Genomic DNA, 24,487 nt, shown 5'->3' with positions numbered 1-24,487 from the left:
TGCCTTGCTATGTGACAGAAGCCTCCAGGATTGCTGGCAACCAGTCTTGGGGGAGAAAGCATTGCCTGATGATATGTTGATTTGGACATTTTTCTCATTCTCAAAACCATAAGCTTAAGGTAATAAATTCCCACTGATAAAGGTCAATCCATTTTATGGGTTGCATCCTAGCAAACTAAAACAGGTGTCATGCCATTTCCTACCTAAATGATCTCTGCTAGATCATGGTTGCCATACCATAAAGCTTGGGAAAGTAAGACTTTTCACAGTTTGATCCTACCTTCTTCTACCTGTCCGCCTTAGCTTTTCCTCTCTTTTTGATTCCTTCAATCTAGTTTTCAACTCTTCATCCCCATCCCTGGGTTGTTTTGACTTGAAATTTTTACCATTTTCTCTACACACTATAGCTCAAGTATTTCTACACATTGCATTCTTTGCCTGGAATTATTATCTTCAGACACTTCTCCTTTTTATACAATTATTTTTGAAATTGTGAGTTGCAGCCTGTTAAGAAGTTAAGAAATGAATTCATGAGTCAAGATAAGCATTTTTTAATGGAATGGAAAGGGATGTAATAGAAAATGATAGAGTGTAAATATTGTTTCACAAAACCTGTTTTAGTAGTGTGTGTGTTGGTTCATGAGATTCAATGTACTTTTTTGCTTTCTCTTATGATTTGAAAGTTTGACATCCATTATTTAAGCATACAACTCAAATATCATCTTTTCTGCAGAGGCTTTTCTTTTTTCCTTAAGTACAATTAATAACTCCCTTTTCCTTATCTACAGTGAATTAGCTGTATTTTATTTTTATAGTACTTAGAATTTTCAACTTGGCAAAAAATTTGTTTCTATATTAGAAAAGTTATTCCTTTGCACTGAGGGAAAATGTTTACAGACCTATTTCACACCCACCACTGGAGCTCCTTAAGTACAAGGATTTGTCTTAATAGTATGAAATGCATCACTTGATACTAAATATAGACACTTAATGAAAGCTGGGTATATAAAAGAATGAATTAACAGATGAACAAATCTGTGAACGAGGCAATCTTAAAGTCAGTGCTTTAGCTACTTTGTTTTTCAAATGTGCATGTGACATGTACAAACTAAATCAAAAAATTTTCTACTACTTAGGAAAAAAAATTAAATAACTTGAATCTTTGTATTATCAAAGTAAACTACTGTTGTACTGATGACAGTAGAGGATTTTTCTAAATTATCGTGAGTCAGTTATCCATGAAAAAAAAATAATTTTAGTCTTTAAGCTCCTTATTCTTTGTAATCTTTTATTCAACAGTTCATTGGCATGTCACCAGATCACTAAGGGTGTGTCCATGTGCCACTATCACCTCCACTTGAATAAAATGAAGATAATCAGTCATTTCTGTACATGGATATTTGGAAAAATACATGATCAGATTATTTTTTCACTTCTTATCTGGAACGTTTGAGTGTACATAGAATTGCCTTTATGCTAATCCAGTTGACAATACATAGTCTAACTAACTAATTGGTGTTATGATATACTTTGGTCATTACAAATAATAAAACAGTATCAGTCACTCTACTATATCACCATGGAAAATCCATGCTTATTGGTGGATTGAGCATTATGGTTGAAATTGGGCCTGGATATAATTTTAGTGCTACATGAATATTCATAACTTGTGTCTCATTTCTACTATCTCCTATAAAGTGGGAGTAGCATACCTACTGCTTCTACTCACAGAAACAGTGAACAATTAATTAGATATATATGATATGTCTTAATGTACTCATAGAAGCTTTACATTTCAAAACGTTATTTTTTCATCCAAGAATATTCTAGCAATGGAAGAATGTGTCTTTGATATAAAGACAGTGGCCACCAGAAATTCTGAGGGAAGCGAGAGGGAAGGATAGGTGTAATATGGGGAATTTGGGGGACTGGAATTGTCCTGCATAACACTGCAATGACAGATACAGGCCCTTATGCATTTTGTCAAAACCTATAAAATTGTGAGGTACAAAGTGTAAACTATAATGTAAACTACAGAGCATGGCTAGCAGCAGTGTTTCAATATGTGTTCATCAGTTGTAACAAATGCACAACACGAAAGAAAGATATTGTTAATGGGAGAAAGTGTGGGAGGGGGAGGGGGTTGGGCATATAGGAATCCCCAATATTTTTTATGTAATATTTATGTAATCTGAAGCTTCTTTTAAAATTAAAAAAAAAAGCTTTTAAAAAGAAATTCACACCCCCCCCCCCCACACACACGCTCAAGACTCACCTATGACAAATGAGTTTATATGGCTATGAGTCTCTAAAAAACAGTCTGGAGGTTGTCAGAAGGATTGCCCTTATGCACACCTGAGCAGAGTCTCAGAGACAGATAAAGTAGATACAACCCCAGGTATTGGTTCTTTTGAGGGCTAAAGAGACCCACAGGTTCTATGGTCATGGCAGATGGGGTTCACTGCCATGTCAGTTGGCCCTTCTTTGGAGTTGGTGTTTCTGCGTGATGGAGCTGGACTCAGATGTGATCTCTTTCCACAAGCCTTTCCTGTTACTTTACTGGAATTGTAGTTGGTGCTGGGGTTTAAGATATATCTAGGGGATCTGAATCTCTGGACTGACAATATGATAGCCAGGCCCTGAGCCTCAACAGACTTCAGCTCCTACACTCTGGTTTATTGGACTTACCCCACTCAGCTAACATGGAGTTGAAGAATGTCAACCACCACACCATGGAGCCAAGAGTGCCTACAACTGAAAGCAGGAGGATTGCATCCAGTATCCATGTGGAATCTAAGCCCCCTCTTGACATAGATGCAGAGTGGACACAACCAATCCAAGGTCCACAGGAAGGAGGAATACAGTAAGGATTAGAGTGGACTTACTGATATTCTATTCATGAACTATTGTGGTTAGTAATCGAGAAAATGTGGCATTGGTGTGGAAAAAGTGGCCATGGTGGCTGCTGGGTGCGGGGAATGGGAGGAAGAGATGAGATGTGGAGGCATTTTCGGGACTTGGAGTTGTCCTGAGTGGTGCTGCAGGGACAATTACTGGACATTGTAGATCTTCCCATGGCCCACTGGATGGAACGTGGGAGAGTATGGGCTATGATGTGGACCATTGACCATGACGTGCAGTGATGCCCAGAGATGTACTCACCAAATGCAATGGATGTGTCATGATGACGGGGGAGAGTGTTGCTGTGGGGGGAGTGGTGGGGTGGGGGCAATGGGGGTGAATGGGGACCTCATATTTTTTGAATGTAATATTTTTAAAAAATAAATTAAAAAAATAAAATAAAATTTTAAAAAATCATTAAGGTGTGACAACATAAATACACACTTCAATATGTATATTTTATTAATAGGAAGTATTTAATCATCTTTGCCTTTTCAGCTAATCTTGCTTATGAAAAACCAGTTGCAATATATCTTCTATATTATCAAAGTAATAATAACAAAAGATGAGTTTGTTAACTGACAAAATATAATACATGAACTTGGAAAAAAAGAAGACTCACCTATGGAACTGTGAAACTGCTAAGTTGCTTACTTCAGTAACTGAATGATGTACATATTTAATGACTTCCGTGTGCTTATCTTGTTTTAGTAACACTATTAAAATGTAAGTGTCACGTAGAAGTCTGTGACACTGCTGTGTTTCTGAGTTTTGGAATCTGAGTAAAACATATGTTTCAGTGAAAAATAAAGGCAGTACAATTGAGCAGTTTCAGAAAACATGATCTTTGGATTCAGTTAAATTTGTCTGAATCCAAATTCAGTCAATTTCTTGCATACTCAACTTGGCCAAGTTATTTAACCTCATTAAATCTCAGTTCCATATCTATAAAATGGGGGCATCAAAATAGAGCATTTCCTGTATTTTGTAGGCATTACAGCCTGAGAGATAATAAATTCACTGTCGACGTCAATGCCTGCCATGTGATACTTTGTCCAAGTGGTTGATAATTTTTTTGGTTGTTGCTACCTATGTTTGGTGATAGGAGAAAAAAATTAGCTTGGCCCAACCTAAACTAGTTCTTCGGCTTTGGGATTAATTGTGCTTTTCTATCATTTTAGGTATGAATAAAATTGAAATTCCTTGACCATGGCCAATCTCCTGATGGGTTTACGCTGTATTTCTGGGGTGTTCTCAGTCTCTTTCTGGCTAAGCCTCAGGGAACGAGACAGATTTAAATTACTAAATGAACTTGTCTTTTGTCTTGTTCATCTCACATTGTTATGCAATTAAAAAAAAAATCTCCGTGATGCTGCCTCCCTCAGAAAGGCCACATCAAAAGGTAGAGTTCACCAAGAATAATACACACTTTTTTCAAAGACACAAACAGTTCCTTGAAAAGGATGTCATGCTGTAATTTGTTTTGTGAATCCTATAAACCACAGAACATTTACTTACAGTAAAGTTTGACCTTTCTTTTTCCTTCTTTTTATGCCCACAAAGCTCCGTCTTCTCTTTTGAGAAGAAAAATGAAGGCTAACACTCTCTTTAAAGCAAATATATATGTATTCTAGATTCAATTTTATTGCAATACTGAGTTTAATTTTTAGCCAGGATCCTTTGACTTTGTGTAATAATATTTTATGGAATGCAATCACTTGTGTAAAGACCAAAGAGAGACCCACTGAAACTTCACGAAAAGAATATTCTGTGCTGCTCATAGGGTGATGGGAATGCAATATATGTACTAAGCTCCCCATTGCACCCCATAGAAACCAAAGAAACCTCTCTTTAGGGATTTTTTTTGGATTAAGAAAGTAATAACAAGAAATGGGCACATAATTAAGTTGTCATGTTGCACATGTCATAAGCATCTTATTGTCCCTCTGGAGGAGAAATTTTCTTTTGACTTAGAAATTCTTCCTGCTATAAGTCCACTTTTTAAAAAATCACTTCCAAATTCTCTAAGCAATTTTCTGCTGTTTGAGTTACAGGAACATTTTACTGTCATTTTTGTTTGATTTTCCACTCATTAAGGCACTATTTTACAGCCACTAGGTTACTATAGAAATGGAAATAAACAAAGATTTGGAAAGCTACATGTTGCAAGGGCTTGTTCTCCCTCTTCTTGTCCGAATCATGTGGATTATGTTCTTCATTAAACATACTTTCTTTTTCAGTGATCTAATTGATCTTCATCTCAGGAAATGAAATTGAAGAATTTGTGCTCTGATTTGTGTAAAACTTTTTCACAATATTTAAGAATAAATTGCTCTAAAAAAAGAAAAAGCTTTGGAAAAAAGAGGAAGGAAGGAAGGAAGGAAGGAAGGAAGGAAGGAAGGAAGGAAGGAAGGAAGGGAGGGAGGGAGGGAGGGAGGGAGGGAGGGAGGGTGTAAGAGAAGTTAGAGCTAAAAGTCTACTGTGGAACTAGCATTATTTTGTATTATGGAAATAGATTCACAGGCATTCTGTAGATACCCATCATAGCTGTACAGGAAAACATAACTACTTAGGGAGCAATAGACAATTTTTGAGGGCGTTCAAGAAGGAATAAAAACTCAGTAGTTCCAGTGCATGATGTTGGAGAAGACCCCTGCCCTCCCTTCAGTGGCTCATTTGTTGCCTATGGTTCGTCCTTCTGTGAATTGGGTAGGAAAAGAGAGGAATGGAGGGGCTGTTCCTTCCCAGTCCTAGCTTTTACAAATTTGGGATTTAGTAATGCCTATGAAACTAAAGACATAAGACCATCTGTAAGTTACTGGAGCCACATTTGGAATTATAATAAAATATTTCTTGAGAACCACAGTTGCAAAATTATTGCCACATTTTTGGCATATTAAAATACATGGTATTTATATACTTTCATAAAATAATGACTGGAAAGGGACATATATAAACATACACACATTTCATTCCATATTTTTTAACAAAAGAATGTTCGTTTCAGTAAAATTTTAATATTAACTCTTAAATGACTTTTCGAAATTCCAAACTAAACAAATCTAAAGGTTTCCTAATTCTGGTTTGCTAATTTTTCTAGACAAAATTTCAGTATGGAGGTTAGCAGAAGCAAAACCTGTTAATTCTATTGTAACTGTGTTCATACATAGTAATTACGTAGGTTCATTTTATCCATTTTGATAGAATAACACTTTTACATTTTGCCCAGCTTACTATATTTGATTGTAGGATTTTACCTAGGGAGTCAGAATTATTCCATATTTAGAGGAACACAAAATATAATAATCTGATCATCATTAACAACGTCCCAAAGCCAGAAGAAACACAGTTCAGAAAGATTTGTCTCCCAACTCAGCTCAGCTCAGAAACACACTGGGCAAAATCTCTGAATTAGTAAAAAATATTATTGACTACATGACACATCTTAGCAAGGAAAATTCCTTACTCCCTTCAAGGTTTCATTCTTTTTTAAAAATTAAGAGTACTAAAATTGGTATAGGTATTTCAGTGTAGTCAAACAATATAAACTTATTAAATGCTGTATTTAGAGCTCTAATTAAAGGAATGACTTCTTTCTGGATCGGGACATATATTTATTCATGTACATATCCAAATATAAACATACATATATATCCTGAAGATAATATTTCTATAGTTTATACATATGTGTCCTCATTAGTTTGTGATTGAATGGCATTTGCATATTCTTGCAATTATCATCTCTATACCACTCTTGTGCCTTGGTGGTTTTGCAACCAGCTGGACAAAAGAGGAAAGTAGCACAACCTGATGTTTCCACTAAAATTGAAATCTCATATACAATGAAGAAATAATAGAAATGTGAATGGGCTTTTACTGAAGGACACATTTCAGGTATATTTATGAAATGTGCAAAGGCTGAGAAAATTTGTTAATATATGAGAGGAAGAGTGAGGAACCAAGGACCCTGGGCTGCAAACATAAAAAACCAAAGGCATCATCGTTCAGTTATTCTATTCAACAACTATTTATTGAGAAGTCTACCATGGTTTGGGCACTCTTCTAGGTCCATTGAATATATCTGTGATCAGAGAGACCAAAATGCCTTCCTTTTGGGAGCTTGCATTAGTGCAGAGATCCAGGCAATAAATAATGAACATAATAAATAAGTAAATCATGTATCATTTTGGAAGACACTGAGTGCTGTGGGAATAAAAGTGTAGAATAAGAGTGAGGAGTGAGCAGTGGTGGGAAAGTGCATCAGGGAAATCTTAACAAGAAGATAATGTGAGAAACTCTTGGAGGGAGGTAAGGGAGTTGGTCATCTGGGGAAGAGCATTTCAGACAGAGAGAATTGTCAGGGTGAAATCCCTATGCCTTCAGAGTGCTTGGCATATTTGAGGAAGAGCAAGGAGCCAAAGTTAATAGAGCTCTGTGAAGAGTAGCAAGAGCCAGAGTCAGAAAGCTGATGGGCAACTGCATTGTGAGGAGATTTGAGGGCCATGTGAAAATCCTTTGCTTTTACTCTGAGAGAAATGATAGAGATCAAATTAAACAAATCAGTCTGGCTCCTGTGTTGAGAACAGATTATAGGGAGGAAAAAGAGAAAGCAGGGATACCCATTAGGAGACTAAAGCGGTGATCCAGTGAGAGGTAATGGTGGCACAGGGTGGTAGCAGTGGAGATGAGGTGAGACCTGATAATTTCTATATTTATTTTCAAAGTGGAGACAACAGATTTCCTGATAGATTAGATATGAGGGGTGTTAGAAAATGGGAGGACCCAAACATGGACCATCAAGACAGTAAAGAAATGGGGTGGGCAAAGAGTAAAAAGGATGTGTGTGTGTGTGTATGTGTATTTGGTGTGTGGGGAGATGGAGGGTGAACGTTAAGGAAAGAAGAGCAGGACTTATTAGGGTGGGGATGGTGGAGCTGGTGGAGAACACCTACTGTAATTACTGCCCCTGGCACTTACCTTCTTCCACAAACATCTGTGGTATCTAGTAAGAGTCCAGTAAGAGTGAGATGCTCGGGGAGGCTATAAAGACCACAGCAGCTGCCTGGAATCTGTTTCACAGCCGTTCTTTGATGCTCTGACTTCGCCAGTTGTCCAAGCATGAACTGTCATGAGTTTTCCATCGGCACATCCTCCCCTTGCACTTGATGCACAAACATATGCAGATGGAGGAAAGAATGTGCAGCCTGGCAAGTGCACATTTGTTTTTGTGAGAGAAAGTTAAAAAGAAGAGAAGTCCTTGTCCTATTTGTAAATGTATAATTTTATAATCTGATGCTTTTAGGCAATGATCTAGGATTCAACCATAAAGAAAAATGCAGGCTTGGATTTTCACCTATAATTCATATTTGCATGATTATACTGTGCCATTATAAATTATACAGGGGATCAGAATCTGCTCTCTCAGAGGTCAAAAAAGACATCAGAATTCTAAGGGACACTTTAAAATACCTACCTTAATTGATAAGGACAGAACTGACACAAATCAGGTCATGGCTCCACCCTTCTAAAAACTTTACAGTTTAACTTCCTGTTCAGTAAGAAATCCAGATTCCTTACAACAGTCTATAAGGTCCCATATCAACTGGCTTTATGCCATCTTTCCAACCCCATTTCCAACCACCTCTCCTCTTATTTACTTTGTGCCAACCATGGTGGCCTCATTGAGATGCCTTGAATATAGAGAAGACTCTCCCACTTCAGGGCTTATGCATTTGCTTTTCCTTCAGCTAGAAGCTCTTTCCCCATAAGTCCACTTGACCTACCTTCTCACTGCATACAGTTCTCTGTTCCATTGCCACACCCTCCACATGGCCTTCTCTGTCCACCCATATCTTAACTCGTACCTCCCCATGGATTTTTTTCACCTACTCTATTTTATTTTTCACCTTAGTCCTTACTACCTATTTTCTTATTTATTCATACAATCTCTCTCTCCTGTTAGAATTTAAATTTCATGAATGCTAGAAATCAGGGACTTTTTTTTCCTGCTAACACCTGCCTAGACCAGTATCTGGCACATGGCAAGTACTTGTAAATATTTGTAGAGTGAAAAAAGGTAGAAGAATTGATCTTTGCAATTCATCTTTACAGAGTCTGCTCTCTAGTTCTTGAAACACTGTATGGTAGGTTGCATTATCTCAGGACAACAAAACAAACCAAAACTTTTTCTGAAGTTTAAGCCCCTGCCTGTGGCTATGAACCAATTGTATATAGGTCCTTTTGAAGATGTTATTTTTAGTTAAGGCATGGCCAACTGAATTAGGATGGGTCTTTTCCTAATATTGGAGACCTTATAAAGAGGAAAAGCCATGGAAGGAAAAGCTGGAAGTCAACAGAAACCCAGAAAATGAAGGAGAGTGCATTGCCATGTGCATCACCATGTGACAGGAAAGCCAAGAAACCCAAGGATGACTGACAACAATCACCTGAAGGCAACACTCTTTGGGGAAAAAGCATTGCATTGCTGATACCTCAATTTTGGACTTCTTCTAGCTTCAAAACCATGAGTCAGGGAAGCGGACTTGACCCAGTGGTTAGAACGTCCGCCTACTACATGGGAGGTCCACAGTTCAAACCCCGGGCCTCCTTGACCCGTGTGGAGCTGGCCCATGCACAGTGCTGATGCACGCAAGGAGTGCCCTGCCACGCAGGGGTGTCCCCCACATAGGGGAGCCCCACGCACAAGGAGTGCACCCCGTAAAGAGAGCCACCCAGTGCAAAAGAAGTGCAGCCTGCCCAGGAATGACACTGCACACATGGAGAGCTGACACACAAGATGATGCAACAAAAAGAAACACAGATTCCTGTGCCGCTGACAACAACAGAAGCGGACAAAGAAGAACACGCAGCAAATGGGCACAGAGAACAGACATCTGGGGGGGGGAGGGGAGAGAAATAAATAAATAAATTTTTAAAAATAAAACCCATGAGTTAGCATATTCCCATTGTTTAAGCCAATCCATTTTATAGTATTTGTCACAGCAGCCTGGAAATTAAGACCTACTACTTCTGCACATCACCACCCTTCTCCTCCCTTTGCTGCTTTGACATCATTCTTCCCTGGTTCTGTTACAGATGCTTAGAGTTTGGAATCTGTATGCCTGCCCAGCTTCCTCTGCCACTGCTACCCCATGTGAACCATAATTTCCAGTCATGTCAAACTAATTGCTACAAGCCTCCATGCCCTTTTAAATTTCTGTGTCTTTGCTTTTGCTAATTCATCTACCTGAAATATCTTCCCTACTTTTCCCTACCACTTTTCATGTCCCCTCCCTTCTTCACACTGCATTCATGCTTCTTAGCGGCTCACTAATTTGTCTCTTTGTACATTGTTGTACTTGAGTTTGTACCATGACTTACTGCAAAGAATTTTTTTTTAATTTCTCTCTCCCCCCCCCACTGTTGTCCACTCTCTGTGTCCATTTGCTGTGTGTTCTTCTGTGACCGCTTCTTTCCTTATCAGCAGCACCAGGAATCTGTGTTTCTTTTTGTTGCATCATCGTGTTGTGTCAGCTCTCTGTGTGGTGGCACCATTCTTGAGCAGGCTGCACTTCCTTTCGTGCTGGGTGGCTCTCTTTATGGGGCACACTCCTTGCGTGTGGGGCTCCCCTACACGGGGGACAGCCCTGTGTGGCACAGCACTCCTTGTGTGCATCAGCACTGTGCATGGGTCAGCTCCACACAGGTCAAGGAGGCCTGGGGTTTGAACCATGGACCTCCCATGTGGTAGGGGGATGCCCTATCCATTGGGCCAAGTCCAATTCCCAAGAATTATTTTTCATCTGCCTTTTCTTCTAATCTATAAATCTGTTGGGGACAGCTCTACAACTCATTCATATCTTTGAATATTGACACTATCCCAGTGCTTCCAACATAGTAGGGGCTCACTAAAAGACAGCTGAATGCATGAAAAAATTATTGAGTACCTCTAAAAGTTGAAATGCTTTGAAATGCTTCAAAATTTGAGTTGAAGGCTGAGGAATCAAGCCTTTTGCCTTCCTTAAAACCAAGTAGTGCTCCTGTGGTACTTCTGTACTGTAACTGAGTGCATCAAGTAAGTGGATAACATCAGATACTGTTCACTCAGCACATGCCAGAGTGAGTCATGGTAAATCACGAGTATGTTTCAACTTAAGCATAGCATATGACTCAAGTCAGTGCAACCAATTATTCAGCCATTGACTAGAACTGATATAGTTCCAGAGACCTGATTGTGATTGAGGAATCTCAGGCTCAGAATCAATTACTCCAAAACTCATGGAAAGAAATCCAGAATAGAATTATTTTATCCTTTACTCTGTAGGAGCCCCTTATTATCTAGTCTCATGATTATGTCTCAATATACTCTCTCTAAGAAAAGTCTCACCTGGGGAGAGGACATGCAGGGGAATAAGAGCATGCCAGAATCCGCAGTAGTTAGGTGAATATGAAAATGCATACATGACATCATTATTGGTTCCATTTTTTGTTTTCTAGCAAAATAACATATGTAAATATCATGCCTGTCATCAGAGGACTCTTGTTCTTGGGTATAGGCATGATTTCTTGAGTCCTGTTTCTTTGGTTTTTTCCTTGTTTTGCAGAGGTACATTCTTAAATAAATTTTTCAGAAAGGATGCATTGGAAATTAATTTCTGAGTCCTTGCATGTCTTCAAATATCTTTATTTGAATAGCATACTTGATTACTATTTTAGTTGGAAATAGATTTAAAGGTCAAAGTAATTTTTCCTCAGAATTTAAGAACACTCCCTATTGCTGATTATACTTTGATGGCAATCTCATTTTCTGTTTCTCTTGAAGGTGCTTTTTTTTTTTCTTTAAAGAATCACTGGGGAAGTGACATTTTATAAGGATATTCTAAGTGTGTATATTTTTTAATACATACAGTCTCACAGTGATTGGATTTGTCAAATATATTGACTTGCGTCATTCCTCAGTTCCTAAAAATGATTTTCTGTTATTTGCTAGTTTCCCTTTTTCCTTGGCTCTCTCTGGGACTCTGATTATTCAAATATAGGACTTCTGTATCGATCCTTTATGTCTCATGTTTTCCCACCTATTTTATAATTTTTACTATATGCTTCCTTTTCTGAAGAATTTCTTCAGCTTTAAATTTTCAGATCTTCTTTTAATGTTTTTATTTGTGCAATCATCATTTCATCTTTAAGTGTTTCCCTTGTTCTTTGAGTGTTCTTTCTTCATAACAACATGTTCTTGTTTTAAAGATATTTACTTGAATCTCTTCAAGATTATTATTTGTTCCCTGAATTATCTCTGATTCTCCCAGGGTCATTTATTTGTATGTTTATTTTCATCTTTTTTCCATACTGCTGGGTCTCCTCGTATACTAGGAAATCCCTGCTTTTCCCTTGATAGTCCCTGTTGTAAAAATGGGTTAATTGGAAGCCTTCTGAGGTAACATTCTGAAATGATGGCTCAAGTCTCTGAATCCCCTTAAAAACCTTAAATGAAAAAATAAGGAGATCTTTATTTTGGAGCACCAGTATCCACAGTAGAAGCCTAGACTTTCACTAGACACATACTTTCTTTAAGAAAGAGGCACCTGAATATTTAGCCTGGGACTGAATGCTGGTTTGTGCCATAAATGCAGTCTGGTGCTGTTACCTGTCTGACATTTCTTCAGTTTCTTGATTGCGGTCCCATTTCTCTTGTTATTCACTGAAACTGTTTCCTCTGTTGGGTTCCAAGGAGTGAAGTGTCTCCCACCTCCTCTGTGGTCCCATGTGAGTATGTTCTAGGTGGTAGCTTTCTTCACTTGTTTCATTTTTCAGTATTCTATCAATTTCCCTTTTCTGGAAATTTATTAAACATCTGTTTGTTGATATCTTTCCCATTCTCTTTAGTGTTTCTTTAAATTTAATTTTTTCATATTCTGATGCTTCTTTACATTTTATTTCGAAATCATATTACACTTGCCAAAGAGTGGGAAAATAATATAGGGAGTTCCCACATATCCTTTGTCCACCTTCCCATAATGGTAAAACCTTATGTAACCATAGCACAGTTATCAAAATTAATATTGGTACAATCCTATTAGCTAACCCATGGACTGCAGCTTTCACACTACTGTCATTCTCCTGTTCCAGGATACAATCTGGGGCCTCACATTGCACTTAGATGGCGTCTGCTTAGTCTCCAATCTGTAACAGTTCTTTCGTCTTTCTTTGCCTTTCATTACCATGACTTTTGAAGAACATTGGTCTCTTATTTAGTCAATGTCCCTCAGTTTAGGTTTGTCTGATGTTTTCCCATGGTTAGATTTGAGGTTATATATTTTTTGCAAGAAGACAGCCAAATTGATGTGCCTTTCTCAGGTTAGCATATCAGAGGGTTTTCGATATGTCTTGTCACTGTTGATGTTAATTTTGATTATTTTGTTAAGTGGTATCTGCCAGGATTCTCCGTTGTAAAGTTACTATTTTTTCTTGATGATTAATAAATATCAGTGGGAGATTTTTTTGAGATTATGTAATATGTGAAAATCCAATGCTTTCATTATTTATTTTGTTTCTCAAATTGCTCAGGTTTTGGCCACTGAGAGCTCTTTTATATTGGTTCGTATTCCCTACCAACATACTGCCATCCTTTTTTGAGTATTTCATTACTTTCTGATACCACGAGATGTTCCACGTTCACCTTGTATTTTCCTGCCCCAGACCTGGACTCAACCAGTTCTCCAAAGATCTCTGGTTCCTTTCAGTGGGTAATGGCATTTAAAAATCAAGATCTGGGCATTAGCTGTGATCCTTGCTACTAGGGTGTGAGATTGTTTCTAGGCCTTCTCAGTGGACAGAGCTAAGAAATATAGATTAACATATGTATAAACACATTTAAATTTATTTCTGCATCTATTTACCTGATATATATTAAAAATTGTGAATTCATATTTGTATTCTTTACTTCATTAGAGTATGATCTTGGGAAAGATGAAAGGCAAACATGAATGCTTAGTTTAACATCTTGAACCAGAAAAAATGATTCTCTAGTTGAAATTTTTCATGAATAGATTTGAGGATGTGTTCTATTTAAGAAAAATTATACTGACTTTTCCACTCAGCACACTCAAACTCTTCTAGATCCATGGGTCTTTTGAATTAAAATCAATCTAGAATGTAAATATTTTGATGGACATTCTTAAAATAATCACCGAAATGAAGAACTCTGTGGAGTCTTAGTTTTATCAGTTTCCTAGACAGGTAATCGGCAAGAATTAATTGTTGAAAATAGGAAAACAATAGATATCAGTTCAAAATTGAGTGCATCTTTAAGCCTAAACTGTACATCCAACATAGTAGACATGCAATAGTTACTTTTGAAAATGAAATAATGAACTTCATTAATAATAACATGTATTATCATCTCTTGCCAATAACTCTTCAGTTTAATAGCAAATGCACAGCTTATATTATACTATAACATTATACAACTCTGTTATTATTGTGCATCATTCATTTATTCAACAAACATTTATCATACAGGCACAATTCTAGACATGTTTACCTTTAAGTGGAAGGCATCTATTAGATGATGTGTATTTTTACAAAATTGTTTTCTTTACCTTTTGGAGTGATTCCAAATATGGAGTATTTGTCCTGCAAAATGGAGTATTTTAAAAAGGTGTTAGAAAGTGCAAAATCCATGTGTCTGTGAATTCTGAAATGACATACATAAAAAAATGTGCTCTTTGCTACAGAAAGACCAATGGATTATGTATATTCTGTGATACATGACATAGAGAGATGTTTTCCCTGAAAGTGGTAAGATGTTGTTATTAACATAACAGTTGCATTGGAATAAAAACATAATCCTTTTCATGCCAAATTTCAAGTTGCCAACTACATTTCTACAATTTTCTTCTAAAGTTAGATGGCAATTAATAAAAATGTTCCTCTGGAGAGAATGGTTGGTGTGTTTTGTTTAGTTTTTGTCCTCACTTTAAAGGGGTATATCATCCATTTGCTTCCTGTGAAAATATTTGTGGGAAATACTATTTTAAAATGATTTTTAGTATCTGAAACTCAGTTTATTCTACTCTCATGTTTGGTTGGCAGTTTGGATGGATATGGGATTATATATATATATATATTTTTAATTTTCCCTTAGAACAGGGGTTTCTTTTTTTTTTTAGATTTATTTTTCATTTATTTCTCTCCCCCCCTCCCCAGTTGTCCACTCTCTGTGTCCAGCCACTGTGTGTTCCTGCGTGACCTCTTCCATCCTCATCAGCAGCACCAGGATTCTGTGTTTCTTTTTGTTGAGTCAGCTCTCTGTGTGGGCGGCACCATTCCTGGGCAGGCTGCACTTTCTTTCGCGCTGGGCGGCTCTCCTTATGGGGCGCACTCCTTGTGCGTGGGACTACCCTACACGGGGGACACCCCTGCGTGGCAGGGCACTCCTTGCACGCATCAGCACTGCGCATGGGCCAGCTCCACACGGGTCAAGGAGGCCCGGGCCGAACTGCAGACCTCCCATGTGGTAGGCAGACGCCCCATCTATTGGGTCAAGTCCACCTCCCAGAACCGGGGTTTTTAACCTTTTTTATTCCATAGACCCCTTTGCCAGTCAGGTGAAAAACATGGACCCCTTCTTAGAATGTAGCAGCAGATAGTTTTATGACACTCAATTAATGTCGGGTCTAACAACTCCCGTAATTTTGAAGTATGGATTAGCATAAACTATTTCTTGAGATATGCAACAACTGTAAAGTGATATGAAATAAATACTACTATAATTTATTGCATACATTCATAAGTGAAGGAAATGCTAGATTTCAATTAGAGGTCAGAGAAAATAAAGATAATAAATTGATTTTTTTCAGTTCAAGTGAATGGATCCCCTGACCCCTGGTTAAGAACCACTGCCTTAGAGTTTCCCTCAGAGATTGGATCCCTTAAATGGATCGACTAGGTTTCTCATCTATTGTTGCCAATTTTCCATGTCTCTGGCTTTTGTTCTACTTTCTGAGAGAACTTAACTTTACCGTCTAAACTATGCATTGAATATTTTATTTAATGTTTGCTGTTTCTTTTTTTATAGCCCTGTCTTCTTATTCCACAAGTATACTATTTTATCTCTTTGAAAATAATTCCAGTTTCTGAAATTATAGTCTCTTAGCTGTATTTTCTCTTCATTTTCTGAGTTCATTGTCTCATTGTTTGTATGTTAGTTTTGTTGTCTTTCACGCTAGAGGCTTTCTTCAGAAGGCTCTGAACTGTCCACTCATATTTGAGAGAAGAGCACTGAAAGATGAGTGGGAGTTCCATGTGCCTCAGTGGGGCTTTTTGGCTGGTAAATTCACTACAGAGAGATGGGAAGAAAACCTCTTTGTATGAAGGACTCCCAATCAACAGTTCCCTTAATGTTTTCTTCCTATATGTAGGCATTTACACTTATGTTTTACCTTTACCCCTCTGTATATGGCATTCAAAATTCTAAAATATATTAGCAGTCCTTGTCTCCTCTCCAGTCTCTTTGTCCATGTAGCGACGCCTTAAAGAGAAGGTAGTAACTGAGCTATACCTTGAAGGGTGACTGATGATTGGATGGACATGCGTAGACTGGGAAGAAAAGAAGGTGCGGGGGAGAAGACCTCTTAAAACAGAGGGGAAGGAGCTGGACAATGCATTCCTGTGATCCGTGTGAATGGATGGGGGAGCATTGTTCTATTCTCTACCTATCGATTTTTGTAAGAGTAATTTGTTCTCTAAGGAGTACATAGGAGTACTCAAATTAAATAGAAACAATATCTTGAGAAAACACTCTTTTTTCTTTTAGGAAACTTATTTCAATATCTTATCTCCCCAAAACATACATCACATGTTAAAAACAGTGGATTGGGGAGCAGATGTAGTTGAAGTGGTTGAGTGCATGTTCCCCATGTACGAGGTTCCAGGTTTGATCCCTGGTACCCCCTAAAATCAAAACAAACAAATGAAAAAAAAAACCTCTCATTGGGGAGCAGATGTACATCAGTGGTTGAGCACCTACTTCTCACATACAGGCCCGGTTTCAATTCCTGGTACCTCCTAAAAAAATAAATAGTGGATTAATTGTAAGTATTATTTCTATGAAAATTATAATTTAAATAGAGTTAGTATTATTGGGAAAAGCAAAAACTGGAGATATTTCTCCTGATAACACAGCTGTAGTAGCAATTCTTTAGTTTATTGAAGAAAAAAATGATGAAATGGTACATAACAAACAAAATAGGTTTTCATTTAGTTTCTCTGATGGGGACAATTTAGATTTATGTGACTTTCCAATTGTTGGAAGGACTACTATGGAAGTCATTTACATGTACATTTTTGAACTTGAAAGTCTAATTTTGAAGACAGTAGTAGAGTATTAAAAACAATATTTCATTCATTTATATTGGTATGTAGGTTTCAAATAAATGTTTTATTAATGTATTGTGGTATAAGCTTTAATATTCAATATTTCATAGTCACAACCAAATATTAAAACTATAGCAAAATAATAGCAAAAACAACTGATCCTGTTTTTTCAGACAATATACAGATAAATTAATAGTGACTAGAGATACCTATGAGCTTTCCGCCTTGATTTCATTTTATATCTTTGAAAACTCCTTGGATATGACAAGCAATTAAATTTTAATCATAAAATTTATATGTGAGCCTTGAAGAAAATATGGGAAATATAAAAAATAAAAACAAAAACAAAGCAATTATCTCACTGTGTTGAAGAGAACTAATTTAATATTTGGCCCATTTATTTCTAACAGAGGCACACACACAATGGATATCATACTCATTTTTAATTGCAATATATGTGAGATTTCCCCCCTTCTCTGAACATGTGAATTTTAATGATGGCAGACTGGTAAGTGCTGAAGTGTCTCAGTGGGGCCAGCAGGGGGTGCTGTCACAAGATGAAGCTGCCACATTCCTGATGTGTCTGACCTTGGACTTACTTAACATTGTAGTCTGGATCCTATTAGGGGAATTTTGTGTTTTTCCTTTGCAAGAGTCACCCCCTACCACGACAAATACTTAAAAATGTTTTTTGAAAAAGGTTGGGAAAGCAAACTTTTTCCCAAAAGAAATTTATAGTTCAAATTTACACCAAGTTCTCACTAAGTGGAGCAAGCCGGGTTTTCACTAAAGCTCTGACTTTCCTCTGTAAAACATTAGTCACTCCCTTGGAAGAAGCAGTTTTTCTTTTTTTGTAGGCAATGGGATAAAACAGCCACAGATGTGCATGTAAGAGTGTAATAGGATGGTCTTCAGAATGTACCTGCAAAGGTTTTATTTGTTTTTTGTTTGTTTTTTTAAATTTAGAGAAAAAGGGAACTTAAGAGAGAAGCATGAATTGGGATGCTAAAATAACAGTGATTTAATATTAAGGAAATGATGAGTTTTTTATCTGTTCAAATAGGGTCTTCTTTCCCCCTTTTCTTTATTCTTGGGAAGATCTTGAGGTTGTGCCAAGTCCTTTCCAGTGAACAATTTTTGAAGGTATTCACCATTCCCATGTGTAACTGGTTGCCTTTTTACTGTACAGGACTGTGGTGATGCCTGTGGCCAAAGAGTTTGATCCAGACATGGTCCTAGTTTCCGCAGGTTTTGATGCATTAGAAGGCCACACCCCTCCTCTGGGGGGTTACAAAGTGACAGCAAAATGTAAGTATACGATTTTGGACATTATGAAAGGCTATGATATCTTAACATCTTTTAGTTCTTTAAGGTAGACAGCACCTTTCTACGCGCCTCTAGTCAACTTTGGTGAAACACTGGAAAATGATTCAGATTTTGTTTGTTTCTCTGACAGATGTAGAAACTGGCCTTTAAAAAAAAAAGTCAATTTTTTTCCTTTGAGGAAATTGATATTTCAGAACTTTTTGCTTTTCAGAAGTCCCATTTTCCATTAATGACAGAAATGATAGGACTTCTGTTTAAAATATGCTGAATAACTTGAGATTTCATGAGCCTAAAAAATTAGGTTTTTTTTTACAAAGAGAATGGCAGTCCTTGTTTTATTTCATTGCACATAAAGTATTAATAGCTATTTTCCAATAATGTCATGCTCTTCCTGATTTGACTACAAATGCATACTTCCTCCGTGCTCAGAGGCTCTGTGCATGCTTACAGGTCGCCCTCAGGATCTCCACTTATTTTCTCTTATTTTGCAAAGTTTAACCTTTTGGCTGTTTTCCTTAGCAACTAACCATGGGATGAAGAAATGAATTTTGTGTTATATTACATTTGAATAACAGGACCTAATGAAATCTGGCTAAAGAGAGGCTTCCTTTAAGAATACTTTCCTTGCTCTTGGAGTGTGAAAATGAGGTATATGTATAGTCCACACACATAAATGTATGCTGACATTCTGGATATCCATTAAAAAAGAAAAAAAGAAAAATTACAAAAAGAATAAGATTAACTATTATATGTTTTAGGGGGAGTTGAATAAAACTAACAAAACAAAAAGATCCCAAATAGTTTTAACAGGGAAGGATGAGTTTGGAACAAGTGTGTTTTATTAATTTGAAAAGAACCAAAAAAAAAGCATCATGCCAACCTTTGTTTTGAGTTGGCTTCTCATATGAGAGTTTTTTTGCACTCTAATTGTTCCAGCAACATTGTTAGGTAGTAACTATTTTTAACATCTATTATTTACCCAGTGTTCTTGGTGCCTTGTCGTCTATTGAAAACATATTAAAAGAGGCAACTTCACAAAGACAAACAAAACATAAAAATTCACAATTTTGGTCAAATTGAATAGAGAGGTGTTTGCTCACATCAAATGTATTTATGCATCTTTTTTATTCTGTAGAATTCCACTCAAATGGAAATCAGTCTTTCCATTGCATCAATTGGGTCAGGACTGGTGAATAAAGAAAAAAATTATACCACAAGGGAAGATAAACCCAAACTATACAAAATACATGGAGAGCAAAAACAGAAATCTAGAAAAGATGCTCCTTGCCATAAGATCTGAGAACTGTCTTCAGGAGAAAGGAAAATCTATCTTTGGGTCTTTCTTTTTTCCAAGGGGGCAGGTTATAACAAGTTCATTTCTCAGAACTAGTTGGAAGGAACTAATCATTTGATTTGCTTGTTTGTTTGTTTCTTGCCATGTCAAATTCAAATCTCCAATGTCACCTTGGAAGGTAGAATGGAAAGTAGTAGTCATATGGCTTCTTTGGATTATAGACGTAAGAAACAGGTTACTACTTCTTGTTAGCTTCAACTCAATGCGAGATGACCTTCAACATGTGTTTCTCTTTTCCATTTGGGAGAAGTTTTTCATTGTTTTCTGTCACAGGATGGCTTTGTCTATAAGCTCTCCAACACCCCATCCCCTCTTCATCTATTTCTTCCCTTTGATGTCTTTTCTTCTCAGGAGACCATATGCTTTCTCTCAAAGTGCCTTTTTTCCTAAAAAGACCAGCAGCTATGTAAGATATAAGTGATTTAATAATTGACCCCTTTTTGAATATTTGAGTTTAATAAGGGAAGTATTTAAAATGAGAAGAGAGGGTATTAGACCCAAAGAGACCATGATAGAGGCTATCTAAAACAGTTCATGTATTTTCTAAATGAAGAAACACATCATTTATTTTAACAATATGAAGAAACTGGTTAGAACGCAGTGTTATCCTGTATTTGTAGTTAGATGTTATTGCGTGAAGGTTTTACTGGATTTCTCCCATTAAAGAGAAAAGTTTCATAAAAGGCAGGAACTAAAGAACTTGGATGCACATTACAGAGGCCATGTGGGTACCTAAGATCTTTATCTACCAAACACGATCTGTGATAGATACCGAGTAGTTCTATGATACTTAAATGAAAATGAAGGCACATCACATCTGGGCAACTGTTTATATACATCATTTCATGTAGGCATGGATTTTCCAGCTAAATTTTCTAGAGATGCTGCCACACTAACTGGGTAAAAGCTAGGATTTCTGAACCACTCTAAAGTTATTTCCCAAATGGCTTTCTACTGGGTCTCTGTTTTCTTTCTGACCACCTGGAGGATACATTTACATTGCCTAGAAGTTACAGACAAGTAATTAATATTAGACTCTCATTATCCTGTGCCAGAAGTTACTCTCTGTTTGGGGGTGTCCCAGGATGAGATTAGAAATGGCCTAAAACCTAAAGTTAAATGTTGGGAGGAAATACCAAAACAAGTTCTTGTCCCAGTGTTTCTTAATTCTGGCAAAACCTATCTCCTACCCTGAGTAGAACGATTGAGGACATTAGATAGTGGCCTGAGGATACTATCATATCAGAGATTCTAAAATTTTCTTTTCTTAGCACATTGAAATCAAATAACCTTTCTTAATAATTTTGTTTTTTCTCTTTGAAAAGAAAAGGAATTGTGTCAAAACAACTACTATTTTTGTTAGTTTTAAAGCATTTAATTAGTTACTAAAAATTCAGTTGGTGCAATAACAAAAGTTTCAAATATAGAGGTGATTTTAAATTCAAAGTTAATTCTTGGTTAGTGCTATTTTTCTTCTTTCTTCTCCTCTCTTCTATTCCCTTTCCCTTTCTTTATACATTGTGTTCTCTGCTGTGAAGCTAGAACAAAAATATTCAGATTGGTTTGTGCTGAAATGTAAAATAAATTATCACCTGAATTATCTTGATAAGTAAAAAATAGCTAATAGTTGAAAAAAAATTAAGTAACATACTTTTTTTTTGACCCTCTCATTTCTTTTTATTTTTATTTTTTCCTTCTTTCAGTAAATGTCTATGTAACAGAGAGAGAACATTGTTGCAGGGCAGATAAATATAAAAATTCATATTTAGATAGGAGATACACTTAAGGAAGTACAATATCCTTTGATTTGTTAACCTTCCAAGAATTTGAGTGTAAAACCAGTCAACAAATAAGCTCCAAAACAAAAACTTCATAAAATACATGAGACCGCATTTGTCTACTTCATCAGCTAATAATGGATGTATATGCTTCGTCCCTGTGCATATATAAGACTGTGCAACTCAAAGTGTCCTCTGCCTACACATTTTATTTTTCCACCCAGAGTTAAAGACATGCAGAGGCAGAAACTAAGTAAATTTTGGTGTGTTTGACTTCCTTTTTTTCTTGTTCTCTTCACACTGATGACTCTACACTGATCTCAAAATATTCCTGGCTTTCTAGATCAATAGTTGTTCTCCCTATTAAAACCTAAAACGATCTGATGGTACTTACTTATGTGTTTTATTTATTATCTGTACTTTTTTAGAGAGTATTTCAGCCAACTTGATATTCAGCTTGGCTGTTGCATCTTTAACTATTTATCTGTAATTGCGGAATTGATGGTTTGTTTTCTCATAATAACATTCCAGGCCACGCTAACAGATGCAGAGAAAAGAAGTGTTTGAAGGACACCTTTGAAACACTATTTCATGAAGGGTCAACCTTAAACTGCTTCGTTTATATTAGGGTGGCAGCTGAGAGAATATCATGAAAGATTGCTCGAAGTATCCTCATCCAGTTACCACCAGATTAACTTCTTTTATACGTCTCTGTGGTGTGTCTTCAAAAGCTGACCCAGTACCTGACACATAGTCTAAATAGTTTTGTTTTTATCGTAATTTAACTCTCCTGCTAAAATGAGCCTATGATGATGGGTAATGAGAAATCATATGATTTATTCCAGTTTATGTGACTTAAATTAGGGTTTCATGATTCTTTTCATGGTTATTCCCCCATCACCAACACTCCTTTCGTGGCCTTGGACTACATATTCATACCTCCTATAATATTTTAATTAACACACACTTGTGTTTCTGACAGTAGTTTCTGACAATTGTCTCTTTTTTTTTTTAAGATTTATTTATTTATTTCTCACCCCTTCCCCCCTTCCCCCCTTCCTCCCTTCCTCCCCTCCCCTGCCCCCCTCATTTGTCTGCTTCTCTGTGTCCATTCGCTGTGTATTCGTCTGTGACCGCTTCTATCCTTATCAGGGGCACCAGGAGTCTGTGTTTCTTTTTTTGTTGTTGTTGTGTCATCTTGCTGTGTCAGCTCTCCGTGTGCTCTGCGCCATTCTTGGGCAGGCTGCACTTTCTTTCATGCTGGGCGGCTCTCCTTATGGGAAGCACTCCTTGTGTGTGGGGTTCCCTACGCCAGGGTCACCCCTGCATGACAGGGCACTCCCTGTGCACATCAGCACTGCGCATGGGCCAGCTCCACACGGGTCAAGGATGCCGGGGGTTTGAACTGCAGACCTTCCATGTGGTAGGCGGATGCCCTATCCATTGGACCAAGTCCGCTTCCCCAATTGTCTCTTGTTTAATGTTTCCCTTTAAAATAGATTGTATAGAAAAGTATGGGGAAAACGGACTTTGGCCCAGTGGTTAGGGCGTCGGTCTACTACATGGGAGGTCCGCAGTTCAAGCCCTGGGCCTCCTTGACCCGTGTGGAGCTGGCCCATGCGCAGTGCTGATGCGCGCAAGGAGTGCCCTGCCACACAGGGGTGTCCCCCGCGTAGGGGAGCCCCATGCGCAAGGAGTGCACCCATAAGGAGAGCCGCCCAGCGCGAAGGAGGGAGCAGCCTGCCGAGGAATGGCACCGCCCACACTTCCCGTGCTGCTGACGACAACAGAAGCGGACAAAGAAACAAGACGCAGCAAAAAGACACAGAAAACAGACAACAGGGGGAGGGGAGGGGAATTAAATAAAAATAAATCTTTAAAAAAAAAAAAGAAAAGTATGAAAGTATTAAATGGGAAAGTCATGTTTTTTTTGTAACATTGGGCTTTGGGCAAAAGAGCTGAATCCCAGCTGGAAAAGCCTACCATCTAGATGGTCAGATAAACTCCATTTGTCCTTACTTGGGAAATGAGGGCAGTGAGAAATTTTTGAATCCTTTTAATAATACCCTTGAAATAAATATGAAGAATTAAAGGACTAAAGGAAATTGCAGAAGAGTTCATTTTAGTATCTGAAAATCTATATTCAAATCTTAACATTGTCTCTTACTAATTTTGTGATCAAGTTAGCTTATCAGAAAAAAACAAAACAAAATAAAAAACAAGTTGAGGGGAGGTGGATATAAGAATTTATACCTACAAAACAAGGAATAAAGAAGATAAGGGACAATGAACGTATTTTTAAATGATATTATTTCAACAAATTTAAAAGTTCAGTAAAAGTCTCGGCATTTAAATGATGGTATATTGGAAACAAAGTATACAACACAAACCTGAGAATTTATTTGAAGATATTTTAAACTTTCCTTTTTGAACAAAAATGGAAGGAGGAAGGCAGAAAATTCTAGAAAGCTATGCAGGATTCTTAGTAAATTTTAAGTGTAAGCCCATTTGTTTGAAAGTCCGTTTAGGAAGAGCTAGGACTATATCTCAATTTACCTGTCCATAATATTTGTAATGTAAAGCAGGAACAGTTAGAATAAGTGGCAAAGCTTTAAAAGAAAAATACAGCATTATTTTTGTGTGGCAAGGATACCTCAGACCTTGCCTGTCTCACAGCTGTGCAATTTGTCTTGGTATATTGCGGTATGCTTGGCTCTTGCCATTACTAATATACAAATGCAGATTAAATTAT

General features: G+C 37.2%; 1 protein-coding gene across 8 annotated transcripts in view; it reads left to right on the top strand.

Annotated features, from left to right (window-relative positions):
• HDAC9 (histone deacetylase 9) overlaps positions 1-24,487 on the top strand; it is a 996,672-nt gene that overhangs the window by 861,844 nt on the left and 110,341 nt on the right. For all 8 annotated transcript variants that reach the window (XR_011648800.1, XR_011648799.1, XM_071215127.1 and 5 more), the window contains one exon: positions 18,467-18,585. Coding sequence is in view for 6 of the 8 variants with exons in the window: in XM_071215127.1 (XP_071071228.1) it covers positions 18,467-18,585 (119 nt within the window). In the remaining 2 variants the exon portion in view is untranslated. The remainder of the gene's footprint in view (positions 1-18,466; positions 18,586-24,487) is intronic.

Source organism: Dasypus novemcinctus, chromosome 5, assembly GCF_030445035.2.
Source record: "Dasypus novemcinctus isolate mDasNov1 chromosome 5, mDasNov1.1.hap2, whole genome shotgun sequence".
Lineage (NCBI taxonomy): Eukaryota > Metazoa > Chordata > Mammalia > Cingulata > Dasypodidae > Dasypus > Dasypus novemcinctus.
The sequence above is the reverse complement of the archived record's forward strand: the minus strand, read 5'-3'. Positions and strand labels throughout refer to the sequence as shown.